This window comes from Mandrillus leucophaeus, unplaced genomic scaffold (genome assembly GCF_000951045.1).
Source record: "Mandrillus leucophaeus isolate KB7577 unplaced genomic scaffold, Mleu.le_1.0 Scaffold365, whole genome shotgun sequence".
NCBI lineage: Eukaryota > Metazoa > Chordata > Mammalia > Primates > Cercopithecidae > Mandrillus > Mandrillus leucophaeus.
The window spans coordinates 206,468-224,585 of NW_012103865.1; the positions used below are offsets into that span (position 1 = coordinate 206,468).

Consider the following 18,118-nt stretch of genomic DNA (forward strand, 5'->3'; position numbering starts at 1 on the left):
AAATGCTTGAGAAACATTAGCACAAAAAACAGACAAAGCTGCAAAATAAGGTGTATGTTTTCAACAAAAGAAAATTTGTAAATCAATAATGATCAAGAAATAAAAATGTAAATACAAGGAAAATACTCCTGGTAGATGTTTATCTCCCCAGAGAAGTCAGAGTATTGTTGAGAATTCTATTGGTGGATCACACCTTATTTATTGATGGATCACACCTTATTTTGATAACAATTCTCAGAGCTCTTGGATTCCATGTGCCCTCCCCTAAAGAATCTGAGCCCTGAGATGGAAAACTCTCCTTTCCTGTCCTGACTCAACCATGGGCAATGATCTCTTTTTCTGTGTGCCTTTTGGTATCCCAGGGCCAGGGGAGTTCTGGGCATAGATGAGAAAGCTCTTCCTGGGATTGCCAGGCCCCAGCCACAGCTTCTCCATGGGGGTGTTCATGGGTCTCCTCCCTGTCTCCACTTCAGATTCTGTATCCATTCTCACTGGAGCATGAGTGTAGGAATTAGCCACCCAGGTTATATCAAGATGTGCAGTCACAAAAAGGGAGCCTCACACTGAGATGCAACCTGTATCTGAAATAACAATAGTACCACTATTGACTGGATGTAAATTTTGCACCACAGCACATTTATGGTTCAATCAGTATCCTCCCATTTGTGGGTATAAGACCTTCTGAATGGACACAGGGCATTTCCCTGTTACCCTAAAGGCACCAGACTAGTGTACTTGTGGGCAAATATCTCATATGATTCCCTAATGAGCTTCCTCTTATTTTTACACAAAAGAAAAAAAGGAGAGTGGGTTTTCCCCACATAGTCCATCAACTCACAAGCCAATCTCCTGCAGAAATACCCTCACAGATAGACCAAGAAATGCTGCTCTACCAGCTACCTAGGTAGGCCCTAGCCTGGTCAGGTTGACACCTAAAATTAACCATCACAAAACTCATGAGAACACAGAGGTCTGAGTTGTGATGATGAGATTCCTATTAGGTGACGGAGACTCAGGTGGCCTCCCCTAAAACAAAAGGAGAAGTCATATCTGTATTAGTCATACATATGTATATATGTACATACATCTATGTATTCTATTGGTTCTGTTTCTCTCTGAGGAGGAGGTGACCTAGATTATTCCTTTTCTGGATAAAGGATGGAAGCAGTGTGGATCATCACTTAGTGTGTTCTGATAGCCATGTGTCACTATGTACTTTTTCTTTGCATCTTCACATCTCTTCCTGTTGTATTTTAAAGCATTTTCATGGTATGTGGTGTTGCCTAGTAAAGCATTCTCATAGCAAAAAAAAAAAAAAAAAGTACATATGTATACATATGCATATATATATTCTATTGGTTCTGTTTCTCTGGAGAAACTATATATATACACACACACACACACACTCATACACACACACTCTATATGTATACAGAGAGACAGAGAGAGAAAGAGAGAAGAAGAGAGGAGAGGAGGAGAGAGGAGAAGAGAAGAGAAGAGAAGAGAAGAGAAGAGAAGAGAAGAGAAGAATCTGTTAGGGAAATTGGCTCACGTGATTATGAAGGCTGAAAAGTTCCCCAGTATGCCAGCCATCTGCAAGCTGAAGATGAAGCAATGCCAGTAGCATGACTCAGTCCAAGTTTGAAGGCCTCAGAACCAGAGAAGCCAATGTTGTGTCTCTCAGCCCGAGACCAAAAACCTGACAACCCAGGGGATTGCTGGTGGAAGTCCCAGAGTCCAAAGGTAGGAGAATCTGGAGTTCTGATATCCAAGGGCAGTGGAAGACACATGTCTCATCTCTGAGAGACAATGCAAATTCATCCTTCCTGTGTCTTTTTGTTTTATCCAGGCCCCCAGCTGACTGGATATTGCCCATGCACATTGAGAGTAGATCTTCCCCACACAGTTCATCAATTTACAAGCCAATTTCCTCCAGAAATACCCTCGCAGACATACCAAGAAACACTGCTGTACCAGTATCCAGGTATGCCTTCATCTGGTCAGATTAACACCTAAAATTAACCATCACACTACCAACGGGAACACACAGAGGTCTGAGCTCTGATGATGAGACTCCTGTGAGGTGAACTAATGTGACAGAGCATAAAACAATATACAAATTATATGCACCCTAACCTTCAGACTTTTTGAAACCTTCCCAGATGTCAGGTGGCTCTTTTAACAGAGGCCATTCCTGTAGGCTGACATCCAGTTATCCAGAGTTTGAGAAAAGATAAAATCGAATAAAAGGAACTTAGAGGTAAATTTGAGGAGATGAGTTCTAAAGGACACCAGACTGCCATGAGAATGTCCCTTAGACTACATAAATATTAGAAACAATTAAAACAGCATAAAAATGAAGAATTGTATCCTAATGGGAACAAAATATGCAGAGAGGAAATGCATTTTCTTTCTAAAATCCTGCAAAGAGCATATGCACTTCTGTCTTTAAAAGTAGTCTACAGATTATTCCCATTCTGAGCTATTAATTGTATATATGTCCTATAAAATATTGCTGTACATATCATAAATTACATATATATATATACTTGATTTATTTTTGTGGAGAATGGAAGGGGTGTGGCAGGTTAACTTTGCAGCTCAACTATTTGTCAGGGGCACTGATGTCATCGAGTCACTGAGAACCTAAGTTCTATTTCCCCAAGCAGGGCTGGGAGACACGAGATCCTGGCCTGGACCTGAAATGGGCACAAGGTTCTTCTTCTCTGTGGCCCTTTGTCTCCTGTGGACAGGTGAGGGCTGGTCACAGGTGGGCTTCCTTCCCTGGAATTCCCAAGGCCTCAATAAAAGCCTTTTTCTTGGGATTACAGCATCAGGGTCTATTGTTTTCTATTACAGGACACATGGATGCTGGAATCACCCAGAGCCCAAGACACAAGATCACAGAGACAGGAACACCAGTGACTCTGAGATGTCATCAGACTGAGAACCACCGCTATATGTACTGGTATCGACAAGACCTGGGGCGTGGGCTGAGGCTGATCCATTACTCATATGGTGTTGAAGACACTGACAAAGTAGAAGTCTCAGATGGCTACAGTGTCTCTAGATCAAAGACAGAGGATTTCCTCCTCACTCTGGAGTCCGCTACCCGCTCCCAGACATCTGTGTACTTTTGTGCCAGCAGTGAATCCACAGTGCTGCATGGCTGCCTCCTCTCTGCACGTAAAGGGCAGTTAGACTGAGGTTACTCTGTGTCTGTCCCCACCCTGGACTGTCCAGGCCTCCACAGGAGTCAGAGAGCCCTGGCCAGCCTGGAGGCCATAGAGCAGGGGCCTTAGGAGCCTCAGTGCTGACGTGCATTCCTACCCCAGTCTCAAACCAACTGGAGGTCACCCCAACACCCTTAGCTTGCCTAGTCTCTCTTCTGCAGCTCTTGTTTTTCTGCTTTTAGAAAGGAAAAGGCATCACTAGTTGAGATTAGTGATAATTCTCTTAACCCCGAAGCCTGGACTTCTTCTCTCACCTGTGGGCTTCAGTGACTTCTTCATCTGCCCCTTTCCCCATCCTCCACTATCCCTTCCACGCACAGTCACGAACCTTCACTCCCGACCTCTGTTCCTGGCTGCCTTTCCTCTATGGGGCAATAGCCTCATGGGGCCCTCTCTCATTTGCCCTTCACCTACATCTCCATCATCATTATGTACAAGTCTGCCCTGGTTCTCTCTGCTCCAGCCACACTCCTCTATGTTCCGTTATTTCCTCATATGTGTTATGTTATTTCGATGTGTTTTTACAGATTACTTTTTTTGCACTGAGCATATGTTCCTCCCTGTTATCCCCAAGTCTCTACTTCATTCCTCACATGAGAGTAGCTTTCAGGTACATTTACTCTTAACTATAAGCAGAAAAACTTACATTTTACTAGAAGAAATTAAGGAAAATATTTTTATCCTCTGAGGGAAGACTTTTTTAGTGGAAATACAAAAGAACACAAGCCATAAAAAATAATACTGACTGGGCGTGGTGGCTCATGCCTTTAATCCCAGCACTTCGGGAGGCCGAGGCAGTGTATCACTTGAGCCCAAGCATTCGAGGCCGGCTTGGGCAACATGGCAAAACCTCATCTCTACTAAAAACACAAAAATTAACCTGGCGAGTGGGCAGGCGCCTGTACTCCCAACTACTCTGGAAGGTGAGAAATGAGAATCACTTGAACCTGGGAGGTGGAGGTGGCAGTGAGCCGAGATGGCAGCACAGCACTCCAGCCTGGGCGACAGAGTGAAACTCCATCTCAAAACAACGACAACAACAACAAAAATAAAAACCTAACATTAGCTGTATTAATCATGTATCAAAACACATGATAAAAAACAAAAAGTCAAGCCACAGCCTGGGAAAGACATGAGGAATGCATGCAAATGAAGAACAATCAGCGTGACAAAGACCCTTTATGCTCACAAAAGTGCCTTGGCTCCCCTTTGCCTCCAGGCTCTAGTTGTAGTTAAAGGGCTGGGAACATATGAAGAGATTCTGAATAACTGGATGTGTGCAGAACTGATGCGGGCAATCCCAAGGCGCCAGCCCTTAGTAATAACTTGCGGCGGCCACGTGCGGTGGCTCACGCCTGTAATCCCAGCACTTTGGGAGGCCGAGATGGGTGGATCACAAAGTCAGGAGATGGAGAACATCCTAGCCAACATGGTGAAATCCCATCTCTACTAAAAATACAAAAATTAGCTGGATGTGGTGGCGGGCGCCTGTAGTCCCAGTTACTCAGGAGGCTGAGGCAGGAGAATCACTTGAACCCTGGAGGTGGAGATTGTAGTGAGCCAAGATTGTGCCACTGCACTCCAGCCTGGTGACAGTGTGAGATTCCGTCTCAAAAAAAAAAAAAAAAAGAAAGAAAGAAAAGAAGAGAAAAAAGAAATAACTTGTGGCACTGTGAAGGGAGTCCTCAAGTAGACACAGAAATTAGCTGCAAAGACTCACGGGATATAGCATACAATTGCACTTACCGTTGAGATTTATTCAGTGTCATAGTAAATATTCAGCAGTGGATCACATGAAGAAAACACACAGAAGGAATCTAGAGGAGTTCACACATTGACTTCCTTATGCTCTCTTCCTCCCAGGAGGGGTCACACAGATCTCACTTCTCCCAGCAACAAAAATGCATTAACACGTGTGCAATGTTTCTGCCTGTGGAGCTCATCAGAGACTCAACACCCCAGAGGCTTCAGTGGAGGCCGGACATGAAGGCACTCACTGCCTAGTATGAACCCAAAATCCACAGCCCAGAAGGAAATCTGGTGTTCAGCACAATACTGTTTGCGATATCAGTCTAGGCACAATGAGCTACTCCTCTCAGTTAAGAGAAACTTCATGTCAGTGCAGGGCACTGCTCACCAGACAGCTTCCCAGATGCCAGCCAAATGCCAGTCTTGCAAGCGGAACTTTCTAAGCGCCGCAGTGTCAAGCCTGCTGTTGACTGTTTTCTGTACAGATACCCTTCAACTCTTTTGCCATGCCCTAATAAACTTGGGAGCTACGCGATACAGATTGACTAACGATAATACGGAAGCAGCCTGGCTCACTGGGTCGTAATTTGGTGAAGAGCCATGGAAGAAAGCCACTTAGGTCCTGCTGGGCTTTGTGGACATGGGAAGTAAGACTTCATAGAATTAAGCCAATGAAATTTTAAGATTTATTCTTATTTTGTTTTCTGTAGCATAGCTTTTCTTATCTAATAGAGTTAGTATCTAAAATGAGTAAAGCATTCTCATAACTTACTAAGAAAAAGACAACCCAATAAAATGGCAATACTTAGTCTAAATAGGCATTTCACAGAAAAGTAAACATAAATTACCACTAACATAAAAATAGGTTCTTGGGCCAGGTGCAGTGGTTGATTCCTGTAATCCCAGCACTTTGGGAGGCCGAGGTGGACAGATCACTTGAGGTCAGGGGTTTGAGACAAGCCTGGCCAACATGGCGAGACCTTGTCTCTATAAAAAGTACAAAAAATTAGTCGGGCATGGTGGGATGTGCCTGTGGTCCCAGCAGCTACTAGGGAGGCTGAGGCACAAGAATTGCTTGAACCTGGGAGGCGGAGGTTGTGGTGAGCCAAGATCACCCCACACACTCCAGACAGGGTGACAGAGCAAGACTTCGTCTTAAAAAAAAAAAAAAAAGAATAGGTTCTTAACCTCACTTAGAATCACAGTATTCCAATCTGAAACAGTAAATTATGAATGCAAACTTACCAGACTGGAAAGTTTTCAAAGAAATGATAGTCCCAAATATGAGAAAAGATATGACTAGTGGAACTGTATTATACTACAGAAGAAAATTATAACTGATATGGTTTGGTTCTGTGTCACCACCCTCATCTCAAATTGTAATCCCCATGTGTCAAGGGAGAGTCCTGGTGGGATGTGATTGGATCATGGGGGCGGTTTCCCCCATGCTGTTCTCCTAATAGTGAGTGAATTCTCACAGGGCCTGATGGTTTATAAATGACAGTTTTCTTTTCTCTTTCTCTGTCCTGCTGCCATGTGAGATGTGCCTTGCTTCCCTTCTCCTTCTGCCATGATTGTAAGTTTCCTGAGGCCTTCTCAGCCATGTGAACTGTGAGTCAAATAAATCTCTTTCCTTTATAAATTAAATTACCCAGTCCTGGGTATTTCTTCATAGCAGTGTGAAAACAGACTAATACAATAACTATATCAGAAAACCCTTTCTGAGATATATTCTGACAAGCAACATTTTGAAATAAATTAGCAAGATACTTGATCCTCTGTATTAGCTGATTTGGAATCCAAGGATAGGAAAGGTTGACTGTGAGGAAGGCGGGCACCCTCAGATTAGGGTATCAGCAGGGTTTCCTGGAACCAGTCCCCTCAGGATACTAAGAGATGACTGTATGTTTAAATTACTTGAGTTCCTTTCATTATCTTTAGGGTCCTTCATGGAGAATTGAGTTGTCAATATTTATTTTAGCCATTTTGAAGGTTTTAATCAACATTTAAAAATTAACATTTAAAAACTGTGGTTATAAATATATGTATAACCATATATGTATAATATATAGTATATATATTACATATAGTATATACATTATATCATATATGTATTATATATAGTGTATACATTACCAGTTTTATATATATATAAAATATATATTACCAGCTTTTAAATGTTAATTTTTAAATGTTTTATATGTGCATAAAACTATAATTTTTTACTTTAACAATTTTAAAACGTACAATTAAGTGGAATTACGTACATTCACAATGTTGTAGAACCATCACTGCTGTTTCCAAATGTTTTTCATGATCTCAAAGAGAAACCACACCCATTAAGCAATAACTCCACATCTCCCCTGCTTCTCAGCCTCTGGTAACCCCTAATCTACCCTTTGTTTATATGAATTTACCAACTCTAAATAGTTAATTTATGGGAAATCATAAAATATATTTCCCTTTGTATCTGTCTTCTTTCCCTTGGCCTAATGCTTTCAAGATTCATCCATATTGTAGCATGTGTCAGAATTTTACTCCTTTACATAGCTACTTCATTGTCTGTATAGACCATTGTGTATACAATATACAGACATTGTGTGTATATTTAATACTTCATTGTGTGTATAGACCACATTTTGTTTATTTCATCATCAGCTGATGGACATGTGGGTTGTTTCCACCTTTTAACTATTATAAATAATCTTGCAATAAACACTGGCCCACAAGTATCTGTCTGATTTCCTGCTTTCAATTATTTTGGGTGTATACCTAGGGGCAGAATTGCTGAGTCACATGGGAATTCTATATTTGACATTTTGAGCAACTGCCCAACAGTGTTTTGCAGCAGCCTCAGCATTTTGTATTCCCACAACAATGTAAAAGCCTTCCAGTTTCTTCACAGCCTTGCCAACACTTAATTTCTGTTTTGTTTTTCTTATTAAAAATTATTTTAGCCATCCCGGTAAATGTGAAGTGATACCTCATTGCGATTTTGATTTACATGTTCCTAATGACTAATGATGTTAAGCATCTTTTTTTGAACTTTTACTTTAAATTTTAAAATTTTATTACGTATACTTCAGGTACATAACATGATATTATGAGATACATACCTATAGGAAAATGGTTACTATAGTGAAACAAATTAATATAGCCATCATCTCACATAGTTACCATTCACTCCCTGTGGCAATAGCAGATATAATTTACTCATTTAGAAAAAAATTCTGAATATATTATTATTAACTATAGTTTTCATGTGGTACAATAGATCTTTAGAATTCTTCATCCTGCCTATCTGCTATCTTATGTCATTTGGCCTAAATATTCCCATTTCCTATTCCCTCCCCCTGCCATCCTCTCAGTAACCACTATTTAATTCTCTCTGTATATTTGAGTGTTTGTAAATTTCACATACAAATAATATATACTATTTCTCCGTGTCTGGCTTATTTCACTTAGCCTAATGTCCTCCAGGTTCATCTATGTTTGTTGAGGCAAATGGCAAGATCTCATTATTCTTTTAGGACCAAATAATACTCCACTGTATATGTATACCACAGTTTCTTCATCCTTTATCTATCAGTAGACACTTAGGATGTTTCCATATCTTGACTTTGTAAATAATGCTGCAATGAACATGGGAGTGCAGATATCTCCAAGAGGTGGGATTTCATTTTCTTTGGGTATATACCAAGAAAAGAGATTGCTGGGTCATATAATTCTATTTTTAATTTCTTTAGGAACATCTACACTAATTTTCTTAATGATTGCATCAATCTACTTTTCCACCAACAGTGTATAAAAGTTCCTTTTTCTCTACACTCTTGCAACTTATCTTTTTAATAATAGCTATCCTAATGGGTGTGAGGTGCTATCTCATAGCAGTTTTGATTTGCACTTTTCTAACATTTAGTGATATTGAGCATCTTGGCCATTTTTATGTCTTCTTGGTAGAAATGTCTGTTTAGGTCCTTTGCTCGGTTTAAATAGGATTACATGTTCTCTTGCCAGAGAGTTGTATGGGGTCTTTATATGTTTGGTATATTAATCTCTTATCTGACATATGGTTTGCAAATATTTTTTCAAATCCACAGGTTGCCTTTTCATTTTGTTGATTGTTGTATTTGTTGTGCAGAAGTTTTTCAGTTTGATTTAGTCCCATTTATTTTTGCTTTTGTAGCCTGAACTTTTTGTACGATATCAAAGAAATCATTGCCAAGGCCAATGTCAAAGAGCTTTTCCAACATGTTGCATGTAATAAACTGAACTTAGATAGAAGACCCAAACAGTAGATACTAAGCATCTTTTCACATATTATTGATCATTTGTATATCTTATTAGGAGGTAATGGCTTTTCTTTTCTGGTTGTTTTTAGTTTCATTTTGTCTTTAGATTTTAATAGTTTTACAATTATAAGGTTAAATGAAGTTGGGGTTGAACTTCACTTGGGAGATTTGTTGCTGTTAGTGTTTTTAGTGCATACTTCTGAAACAGTTTTAATATACTGTACAACAGAGAATAAGTAAATTCATTGACATGGCTGGGAAACAGAGTTCTTACAAAGGGAAGAGAGATACAAATAAGAAATAGGGAAAGACAAGGAAGAAATCTGTGGTGTTTATTTGAATTGGAGGTATCAATATGAACTTTTAAAAAAATTATGTATTTCCTAACTCTAACCATACAATACATAAAAAGCAATATAAAGTCGATGGACAATTGCTTTATTTATTTGTAGCTGTGTTCCCAGCAGTAATGGGAAGAATTATTGCATGGTATTTAATTTCTACATATTTCTAAAAGAAACAAAGCAGAAATGACTTCTTCTAGATCCAGAGCAGGGAAAGTCAAAAATATCTTTTGGCAGAAATCAAGGAAGTCTCATGACCCAGAAGACATACAAAAAATCCACAGTAGCAGTTTCACGGGGCTCCCACTAGCCAAACAAGAGTATCTAAACATTAGAGAATAATAATGAGGACACTAAATTATAACAAATTTTAAAAATCTATAAGGCTATAATGACAATAAAAAGATGTAGGTAAGAATGTCTTCGTTACAGAATAATGCTAGGTAGTACATTTAATTAGAAAATCAATGTAACCATTAATGCAGTTACAGACAGAGACCATCAGGTGATGTCAAAACCAACATCTGAAAGGTTATTGGAGACCAAGATATCTATATTGTGTCAAAGTATCACTCCACTAATTGCTTCTTAACTATAAAAGATAAATGATATCTTCACAATGGAGAGATCGCATGTCTATGATGCTAAATTTAGTATCACCAAAAATGTGTAAAGATAGCATTATATGTTCTTGTAATTGATCAGATGCAATGGGAAACACACATCAACTATGGCATGGTGTTTGCCAAAATATTTAACCTCTGATAATGTGCAAATTCTGATTGGGGGTCATTTTACCAGTCAGCTGATACGGACTTTTACAAAAATCAAGACCATGAAAATTGGAAAATATAAGTGGGCCAAATAGATACCTAGTTTAAAAGTAGCTAAAAAGACCTGACAACCAAAAGAAATGCATAATCTTTGATAATGTCCTGTAGAAAAAAAAAACAAAACCAAAGAACACATTGGTACACCTGGAGAAAGGGGAATGTGAAGTATATATGAGAAAATAATGTTTTTGAAATAAAGTTTTGAGTGTAATAAAGGCATTTGTGGTTTTCTAAGGTAATGGCCTCTTTTAAGAAGAGACATACTGAATCAATAAGAATAAAGTGTTTTACTTCAGAAATTGAGGGTAAAATACACAAAAAGAGATAAAGCAAATGTCAAAAGATGTTAATAATTGAAATACATTTTAATATTCTGTTTGTTGTATGATTCAGCTCTTCCAAAGGTATCAGTTTTTTAAATAAAATTAGAAGAAAAAAATCTTAAGATCTTGAAATATTGGCATGATTTCAGTTTTGTGGTGGGTATTTTTTTATATTCATTTTCAATATCTTTGAAATATTCTATAATTACCACAAAATGAACACACAAGATAAGGTTTCTTTTAACCCTATAGTATCCTTTTTCTATAGGGACAGGCTATGATTTTTAAAAGTCCCCCCAAAAGATAAGAGAATTTATAGTCTGAGGACAAAATAGCTTGACATCTTTGAGATGAGCACAAAACTTAGCTAACAATGTATGTCAAGAAACTGTTTAGTAATACATAGGACTGTTTGAACTGAAACAGGAGATTCTGAGTTCTCTACAGGTTGGTCAAGAACTCACAGATGTTGGGGAAATGCCTGAATGTAAGCAGAGGAGTGGTAGTGCTTGTCCTAAGTTGTGGCTGGATAATATGTGTTTGTGTAACAGGAGGGGACTCTAGAAGGACCGAAACACTGTCTGTGGGGAGGGGTCTCTAGCAGGACAGAAGGATCAGATGGAGCTGGAAGGAATTCCCTTCAGTCCCCCACAAATACTGTCCGATAGTAGCCCTGATCTGGTTTCCATTGTTTAGAAGTCCCATCACCCTCCCTGAGCCATGTATGGAGGGCCTAAGCCTAGTGGCTCATCAGGAGGCACTGAGGTTTGATGGGGTCCAACTGTTTTTGAAACAGGGTTAAGTGTTGCCTGAGAAGTCGAGTTTAAAGGAAAAGTCTGACTTCATCCTAGCATTCAGTATCTAGTTTGCAGGTGTTTTGAGTGGTCAGTAGAAACTCATCTTTCTCCACTGATGCCAGTGGGTTCTGCTCAACAGTGAAATCTGAACTGTAGCAAACCATTGAGTGGAGAATCTTCTAAGCCCACTTGAGGGGTAGATGGAGGAGAGCCAGGAACCAACCTGAATGCTCACAGACCAATGCAGAGAGAAATATGCCTCCTTGGGAGAACATCAGAGAAACCTCAGCAATGCGCCCTGCCCTACACCTAACCTATTCTAGTGTGTACTGGATGATCGACAGGAGTATGTAAGGGGAATGTAGAAGATGGGAGTGGACAATTGTAGATGTTTCCAGTAACACCACCGCAAATTTTTTTTTTTTTTTTTTTTTGAGATGGAGTCTGTCTCTGTCACCCAGGCTGTAGTGCAGTGGCATGATCTCAGCTCACTGCAAGCTCTGTCTCCCAGGTTCACGCCAGTCTCCTGCCTCAGCCTCCTGAGTAGCTGGGGCTACAGGTGCCCACCACCACACCCGGCTAATCTTTTTTTTTTTTTTTTTTTTTGTATTTTTAGTAGGGACACGGTTTCACCATGTTAGCCAGGATGGTCTTGATCTCCTGACCTCGTGATCCACCTGCCTCGGCCTCCCAAAGTGCTGGGATTACAGGCATGAGCCACTGCCCCCAACACCACAAATATTCTTAACAAGAACCAGATTTTCTAGAACTCTGGCATTTCCTTCCATGAGCAATGAGACAGCCCTTTGGGCCCTGACACAATCATGGGTGTTTTTTTGTTCATTTGTTTTGGTGCTCAGGTAGCAGGGGAGGCCTGAGAATACCTGGGGAATCTTTCCTAGAAATGGGATGCCCCCATTTCAAGTATTTCACATGCAACCTGATAGGTCTTGTCTCCAGCCACCCAGCCTCCACTCTCTCAATGCTGTTGTCATCCAGGGCCTTAAGCCCTGGTCACAAGGATGGAAGACATAGTGACACTGTGAAGTGAAGACACTTTCCATCATGAAATTATTAATTGGTGTCAACATAACGTGGGCTCCAACTAGCAGCTTTTCTACCACAATGATAAACAATTTATATGGAAAAGAGATGGCTCTGATAATTCTACACTCACAGGTCTTCACCTGATAACCTTGACATGTGTCCCCTAGGTTTTAGGAACTTGGATTTCTCTAGGCTGAGTTGTACTATTCCCTTTCTCTGAACATACATATCATTGGTTAGTCCATTCATATTGATTCTCAGGGCTTCTCCAACCCCTCAAGCCTTCCCACTCTACCACTCAGACAATGAGAAGTGTGTCATAACTAATGTTGCATAATTTTTTTTTAAATTGCTGGATACTAACACTGCAATTCAATTGTAAAATATGATAGAAGTGTAAGTATTTAAGATCCCAGAGGTTCTGTTCAATTTTGCATTTATTGTTAGATATTCACCCTGGTATTTTCAGGAGTTAGAGTGTTCTTCGCCCATTTTGGTTAAGATATCAGAACTTACTTTCAATACATTGGTGACCAAGAACTACAGGCAGAATCGTAGTGAAGGCTTGATACATAATGCATAATGAAGATTGATAACAGCAAAAAGGGAACTGGTCATTGGCCTTCAGATAAAATGAAACCTCCCAACTTTATGCTTAGGGAATTATTTTACCCCTTTAGGTTAGAGTGTGTCGGCTGGTTCAATGCAGTTCTAGGATAAAGCTGTGTCAATTACCCTAGAGGACTGGGAGCATGGAGGACCTGGTAGAAAAGAAATACTAAAAGAGAAGGAAAATGCTTAGCAAAACGCTAAAATCAAGAGGTCACTAATTGATATATATTTTTTGAGTTGCCTTTGAGAATTCCAAGTAGAAACATCCAGCACAGGATAGGTCTAGAGATGTAATGAGAGATCCAATTCCCCAAGCCCTGAATATGCGAGTGAGGACGCTTGGATGAACTTCCAGTCTATGAATACACTAAACAAACTTTTAGCTCTGTTTTAGTTTACAACAATTGTTTTCTAAGAACTTAGGCATTTGTGGAGACAATGATGTCACTGTAGGAACTTGCGTTAAGGACAGCGACGTCCCACTTCCTCTGCTCCTGCTCACAGTGACCCCGATCTGGCAAAGCTCCCATCCTACCCTGATCCTGCCATGGGCACCAGGCTCCTCTACTGGGCGGCCCTCTGTCTCCTGGGGGCAGGTGAGTCCTAGAAACACCATGATCCTCACATAATCTCCCAGTGATTATTCTAGTCATTTTCCTCTATTTTCAAATTCTTTTCCCGCTACAGAACTCACAGAAGCTGGAGTAACCCAGTCTCCGAGATATAAGATCACAGAGAAAAAACAGCCTGTGGCTTTTTGGTGCAATCCTATTTCTGGCCACAATACCCTTTACTGGTACCGGCAGAACTCGGGACAGGGCCCGGAGCTTCTGGTTCGATATGAAAATGAGGAAGCAGTAGATGATTCACAGTTGCCTAAGGATCGATTTTCTGCAGAGAGGCTCAAAGGAGTAGACTCCACTCTCAGGATCCAGCCTGCAGAGCTTGGGGACTCGGCCGTGTATCTCTGTGCCAGCAGCTTAGCCACAGCGGTGCAGAGACACTTCCCTCCTGTGCACAAAACTGCAGGGCTCTCTCCTCTCTATCAGCTCACAGCGGCCTTTCCTTATTCCTCATCCTCCCAGGGAAGAAGTGAGTTTTCAGATATAGCTAGGATTCATATAGTGGGAGGAAATGAACTCTTTCTTAAAACATGAGCGCTATCATTGTTGTTTGAAAATGTGTCTCAGGGATTTGGAACACTTCTTGGGGACAACTGAAGAAACCTAAAGTGACTTATCAGAGATTGAGTCCTCAGGGGTAGTGATAGTTTCTCTCCCATAAAAGCATGAGATCATGAAACATGTACAATAAACTTAATAATACAGATAGTGATTATACCAAGCAGCAAACAGCAGGCTCCCCCTCTGTAGTTGTCAGCGTGTGAATGACTTGTTATCCTTGGTGACACCCTGGCTGTCTAGCAAAGTCTCAACACATAGTATGCGTTTGGAAATCTTTTCCCTTCTGTTTTATTTTTGTTACAGTATGTTAATAATGATGTTGTTAATGATAGTGATTATCATTTCAGCTACGTTATTCAGTCCTTTTTCTCGTTCAAAGAAATGCACACAAATGGATACCCCAGCAACCAGTCCCAAATCTTAGCTCCAGATGAATTCTGCTTCTCCTGAACTTTCTGACGCTTCTATGTAATCATCCCAGCCCAAGAGTATATCTAGACCTGGACCAGTCAGTTCAGAGGACATTTCCACTTGTCTGCCTCATATATTAAAAGTTCCTTTGTGGATTAAAATATTCCTTGTAAGAACTTCTGAAGCAATCAATTGCCCTCTCTGATAATACACTCTGTGTGTCTAGCTTCATATTCACTACTCTTCTTCTGCCTAAACTAAGATAATTCTAGAAATCTTTCTGAAGTATTGGTTAGAATCACTAAAAAGCAGCATACTGGAAATTGTCTGAAAGCATTGTCACTGTCCATTAGCCCTTCCTGACTTCTCTCCCCTCCTTATCCAATCTAATTCCTGATGGCAAGTCAGGCTTTATGTCCATTTGCTCAGTGCACATCTCCCTTTCCTTTATTCCTCTAATAAAACCTCACCAATGTGATGGATTAAAATGACCACTCACTCACCATCTCCTTGTCAAAATTTCTATTTTTTTCTTTTTCCAATCTGCTATGTTATTTATAGTCAATAACTTCCTCATATTTTCTGAGATCACTTTTTATTATTTTAACATAGGACACACGGTTGTTTCAGAGTCTGTCTGATCATTTTCACCTCTGAGATCTTCACAGGATATTTTTGTGATTTTCTTTTTGTGCAGCTTCTCAGTTATGGTGCTTGAGTTTTCATGGCGTTTGTATTTCTCCTTACCAATCTGATGATGTTTGACACTATGCCAAATGCTATAGCTGTAGAAATAATTTTTGGTGTAGGATGGACCATATTTTTCTGCAGCAATCATTTTTCTGTGCTTCTGAAAGTGCATGTAGGTATAAACGATCAGACTCCCTGAATCAGTTTAAGGCTTGAGGTGTCCTGGAGCATCTGGAGAACAGGTTTGTCTCTGGCTTATTGTTACTATTGGAATTTGGCAATGACACATTTGGTACGTTCTGGTCTTTGCCTTTACCCCCCTGGCCTGTGAGTCAGCTTCCTGAGAGCTGAGTCAGGATCTGCAAATGCCCTCTAGGACAAATGGACTGCTGTGCTCACCTCCCAGGGCTCTTGCCCTCACCAACATTCCAGCCAAGTTATTCCTTATTTTTTTTTTTAGGACTTTAATTAATTGAAATTTTTAATGTTGTTTTTGATATTTTTTCCAACTATGTAGATAACAACAGAAAGAGTGAGTGCCATTATCCTTAATTATTGGGATTAAGGTGAAAATAACTTTACTTGGAATTCTAATTTTCCTTGAATTTTAATGTTAGATTCTTTGTGATGTGCCTGATATTTAACTTAAATGGCATAGAGATATTAAACTCTGATATCAAATACTTTTTTAAAAAAAACTTAAAGGCCATTCATAATCCAATTGAGACATATCTTTGTTTGGGGCATGTTATTACTAGGGTATTCTTATATTGTTATTTATTTCTATCACATAACCTCTGTGTTCCATTGGACCATACGGCAAGATGAGAAACACAATCAAGAGAATGTTGAGATTAGGTCAGATAGTACAGATTGGGCTTCAAATTAATTTAATTACTGCACCCCGGGGGTGTATTTTTGCTGTTTTATGAGTATTCCCCAGGGGCAGTGGTCAAAATTGGAGGGAGTAACTGATATGTTACTATTGTTTTACCCCGTTTAAAGCCAGTCTCCTGGGACAACAGTTTGTTCCATATACCCCATTTTGTGGGGCACCCCGAAAATAATAATCCTGTTTTAATCTTCCCATTCCTTGCCAAACCTTCTCTATGGAAGGGAAATCAGTTATAGTATTTGTTCTCTTCATTTTAGTCTCTCCTTATTTCCTGTTTTCCTCCTGGTTCCCTAGAGAAAAGCTAGATTCTTTGGTGCGTTTCAAACGTGTGCTTAGATCAGTGGCGAACTTTCTCTTCCATGCAGGGCTAGCCTGCCGTTTGGAGGGGACAGAGAATGGTTAAATTCTGATTCAGCATCATGTTAGCCCGCCCATCAAGTTTCACATTGAGACCTGCTGCTTACCAGTATTAAACCTGGCATTATGTTTCCACCTTTCTGACCGCATTGTCAATGTCTCAGGTGTCTCTGTCCTACCCCACAGCACTAATATTATTCACTGGCCTTCTAACACTAACTAATCATAATATTCTATATGCCCCGTACTCAGTGAAACAAAGCCCAAGTCCCTGTGTCTTGGCAAAAGACAGCACATTTGTGCTGTTCCAGCCTATTGGCCACTAGGAGGCACTGTGGCTTCGCTGTCATCCAGGGTCTACAGGGAGGAGCAGAGATTGCTCCCTGGAAAAAGACGGTTAAGGGTTACTCTGAGGTTGGACCTAGATTCAGGGAGTTGGTTTGCAGAGGTCTTGAATGATGGCTGGGAATAAAGGAATTAGTAACCGACCCTTCTTCCTCCATTGTAGAGGTGGGTTTTGCTTTAAATTGAGCTTTGAGTGGGGCTGAGTGACAGGTGTGCTTTGCAGGGCATATACCTCTGACCTCGCTTAAGATGTGGGGGCACAAGGAGCTGGGGCGGTGCAGGGCCCATGTTCTGAGCTGAGAAAACCAGAGAAGGAGTTCTTGTGTCAAAGGAGCCTTGGAAAGCCTGGCCCCAAACCAGCCAAGGCCAACCCTACCTGCTCTGTAGAGAGTAGAATAGCAAGAAATGGAGGTGCTACCCAGGACCACAGCAGAGGGACCCTCTCCCCAGGGAGTTGACAATCACAGTGATGCCACCAGCATATCCACATATGAGGCATAGTCCAGTGTGTCTCCTGGAAGAAGATGAGGCCTAGGCAGACATAAGAAGATGTTTTTGAATACGCTTCCCTTGGCCTGATTTGAAATTCATTCCATGTGATCATGCATCCATCTCTACCTGTATTTTGTATCTGGCTTCTGCCTCTCACCCATCAGTCCCATGGCTACTAGAAGGTATTCAATTTCTATTGACACAAATTACCAATAACTTCGTGGCTTACAATGACAAAAACTTATTATCTTACAGTTCTGCAGGTCAGAAGTCCAAAACTAGGCTAAAATCCAGGTATTGGCGGGCTACATTCCTTCCCAAGGCTCTCGGGGAGAACTATCTTTCTCTTCTATTCATCTTGTAGAGGCCACCAGCGTTCCTTGGCTCATGGCCCCATTCAATCTTCAAAGCCAACAGGGACTCTGCATCACTCTGAGGCTCACTCTTCATTCTCCCTCTTCCACATTTTAGGACCCTTGTGATTACATTGGGCCCACCTGGAAAATCCAGGACA

At 40.5% G+C, this 18,118-nt stretch overlaps 1 protein-coding gene and 1 gene segment (V, D, J or C); both read left to right on the top strand.

Annotated features, from left to right (window-relative positions):
* The first annotated feature begins 2,662 nt into the window (after positions 1 to 2,662).
* Positions 2,663 to 14,387, top strand: LOC105546670. The gene is made up of 4 exons (XM_011989936.1): positions 2,663 to 2,753; positions 2,860 to 3,186; positions 13,698 to 13,826; positions 13,918 to 14,387. Exons 1-4 carry the CDS (start codon positions 2,705 to 2,707, stop codon positions 14,385 to 14,387), a joined length of 975 nt encoding a protein of 324 aa, XP_011845326.1. The 5' UTR covers positions 2,663 to 2,704.
* Positions 14,388 to 17,173: 2,786 nt separating this feature from the next.
* The window catches only part of LOC105546605, a 6,453-nt gene continuing 5,508 nt past the window's right edge, over positions 17,174 to 18,118 (top strand).

What these genes read in the sequence shown, in the direction of transcription:
- LOC105546670 (XM_011989936.1), top strand. Translation starts at nt 2,705, where the DNA reads ATGGGCACAAGGTTCTTCTTCTCTGTGGCCCTTTGTCTCCTGTGGACA. An exon ending in TGGCTGCCTCCTCTCTGCAC is followed by an intron (nt 3,187 to 13,697) that starts GTAAAGGGCAGT and finishes ACTTGCGTTAAG; the next exon opens with GACAGCGACGTCCCACTTCC. An exon ending in CCTCTGTCTCCTGGGGGCAG is followed by an intron (nt 13,827 to 13,917) that starts GTGAGTCCTAGA and finishes TTCCCGCTACAG; the next exon opens with AACTCACAGAAGCTGGAGTA.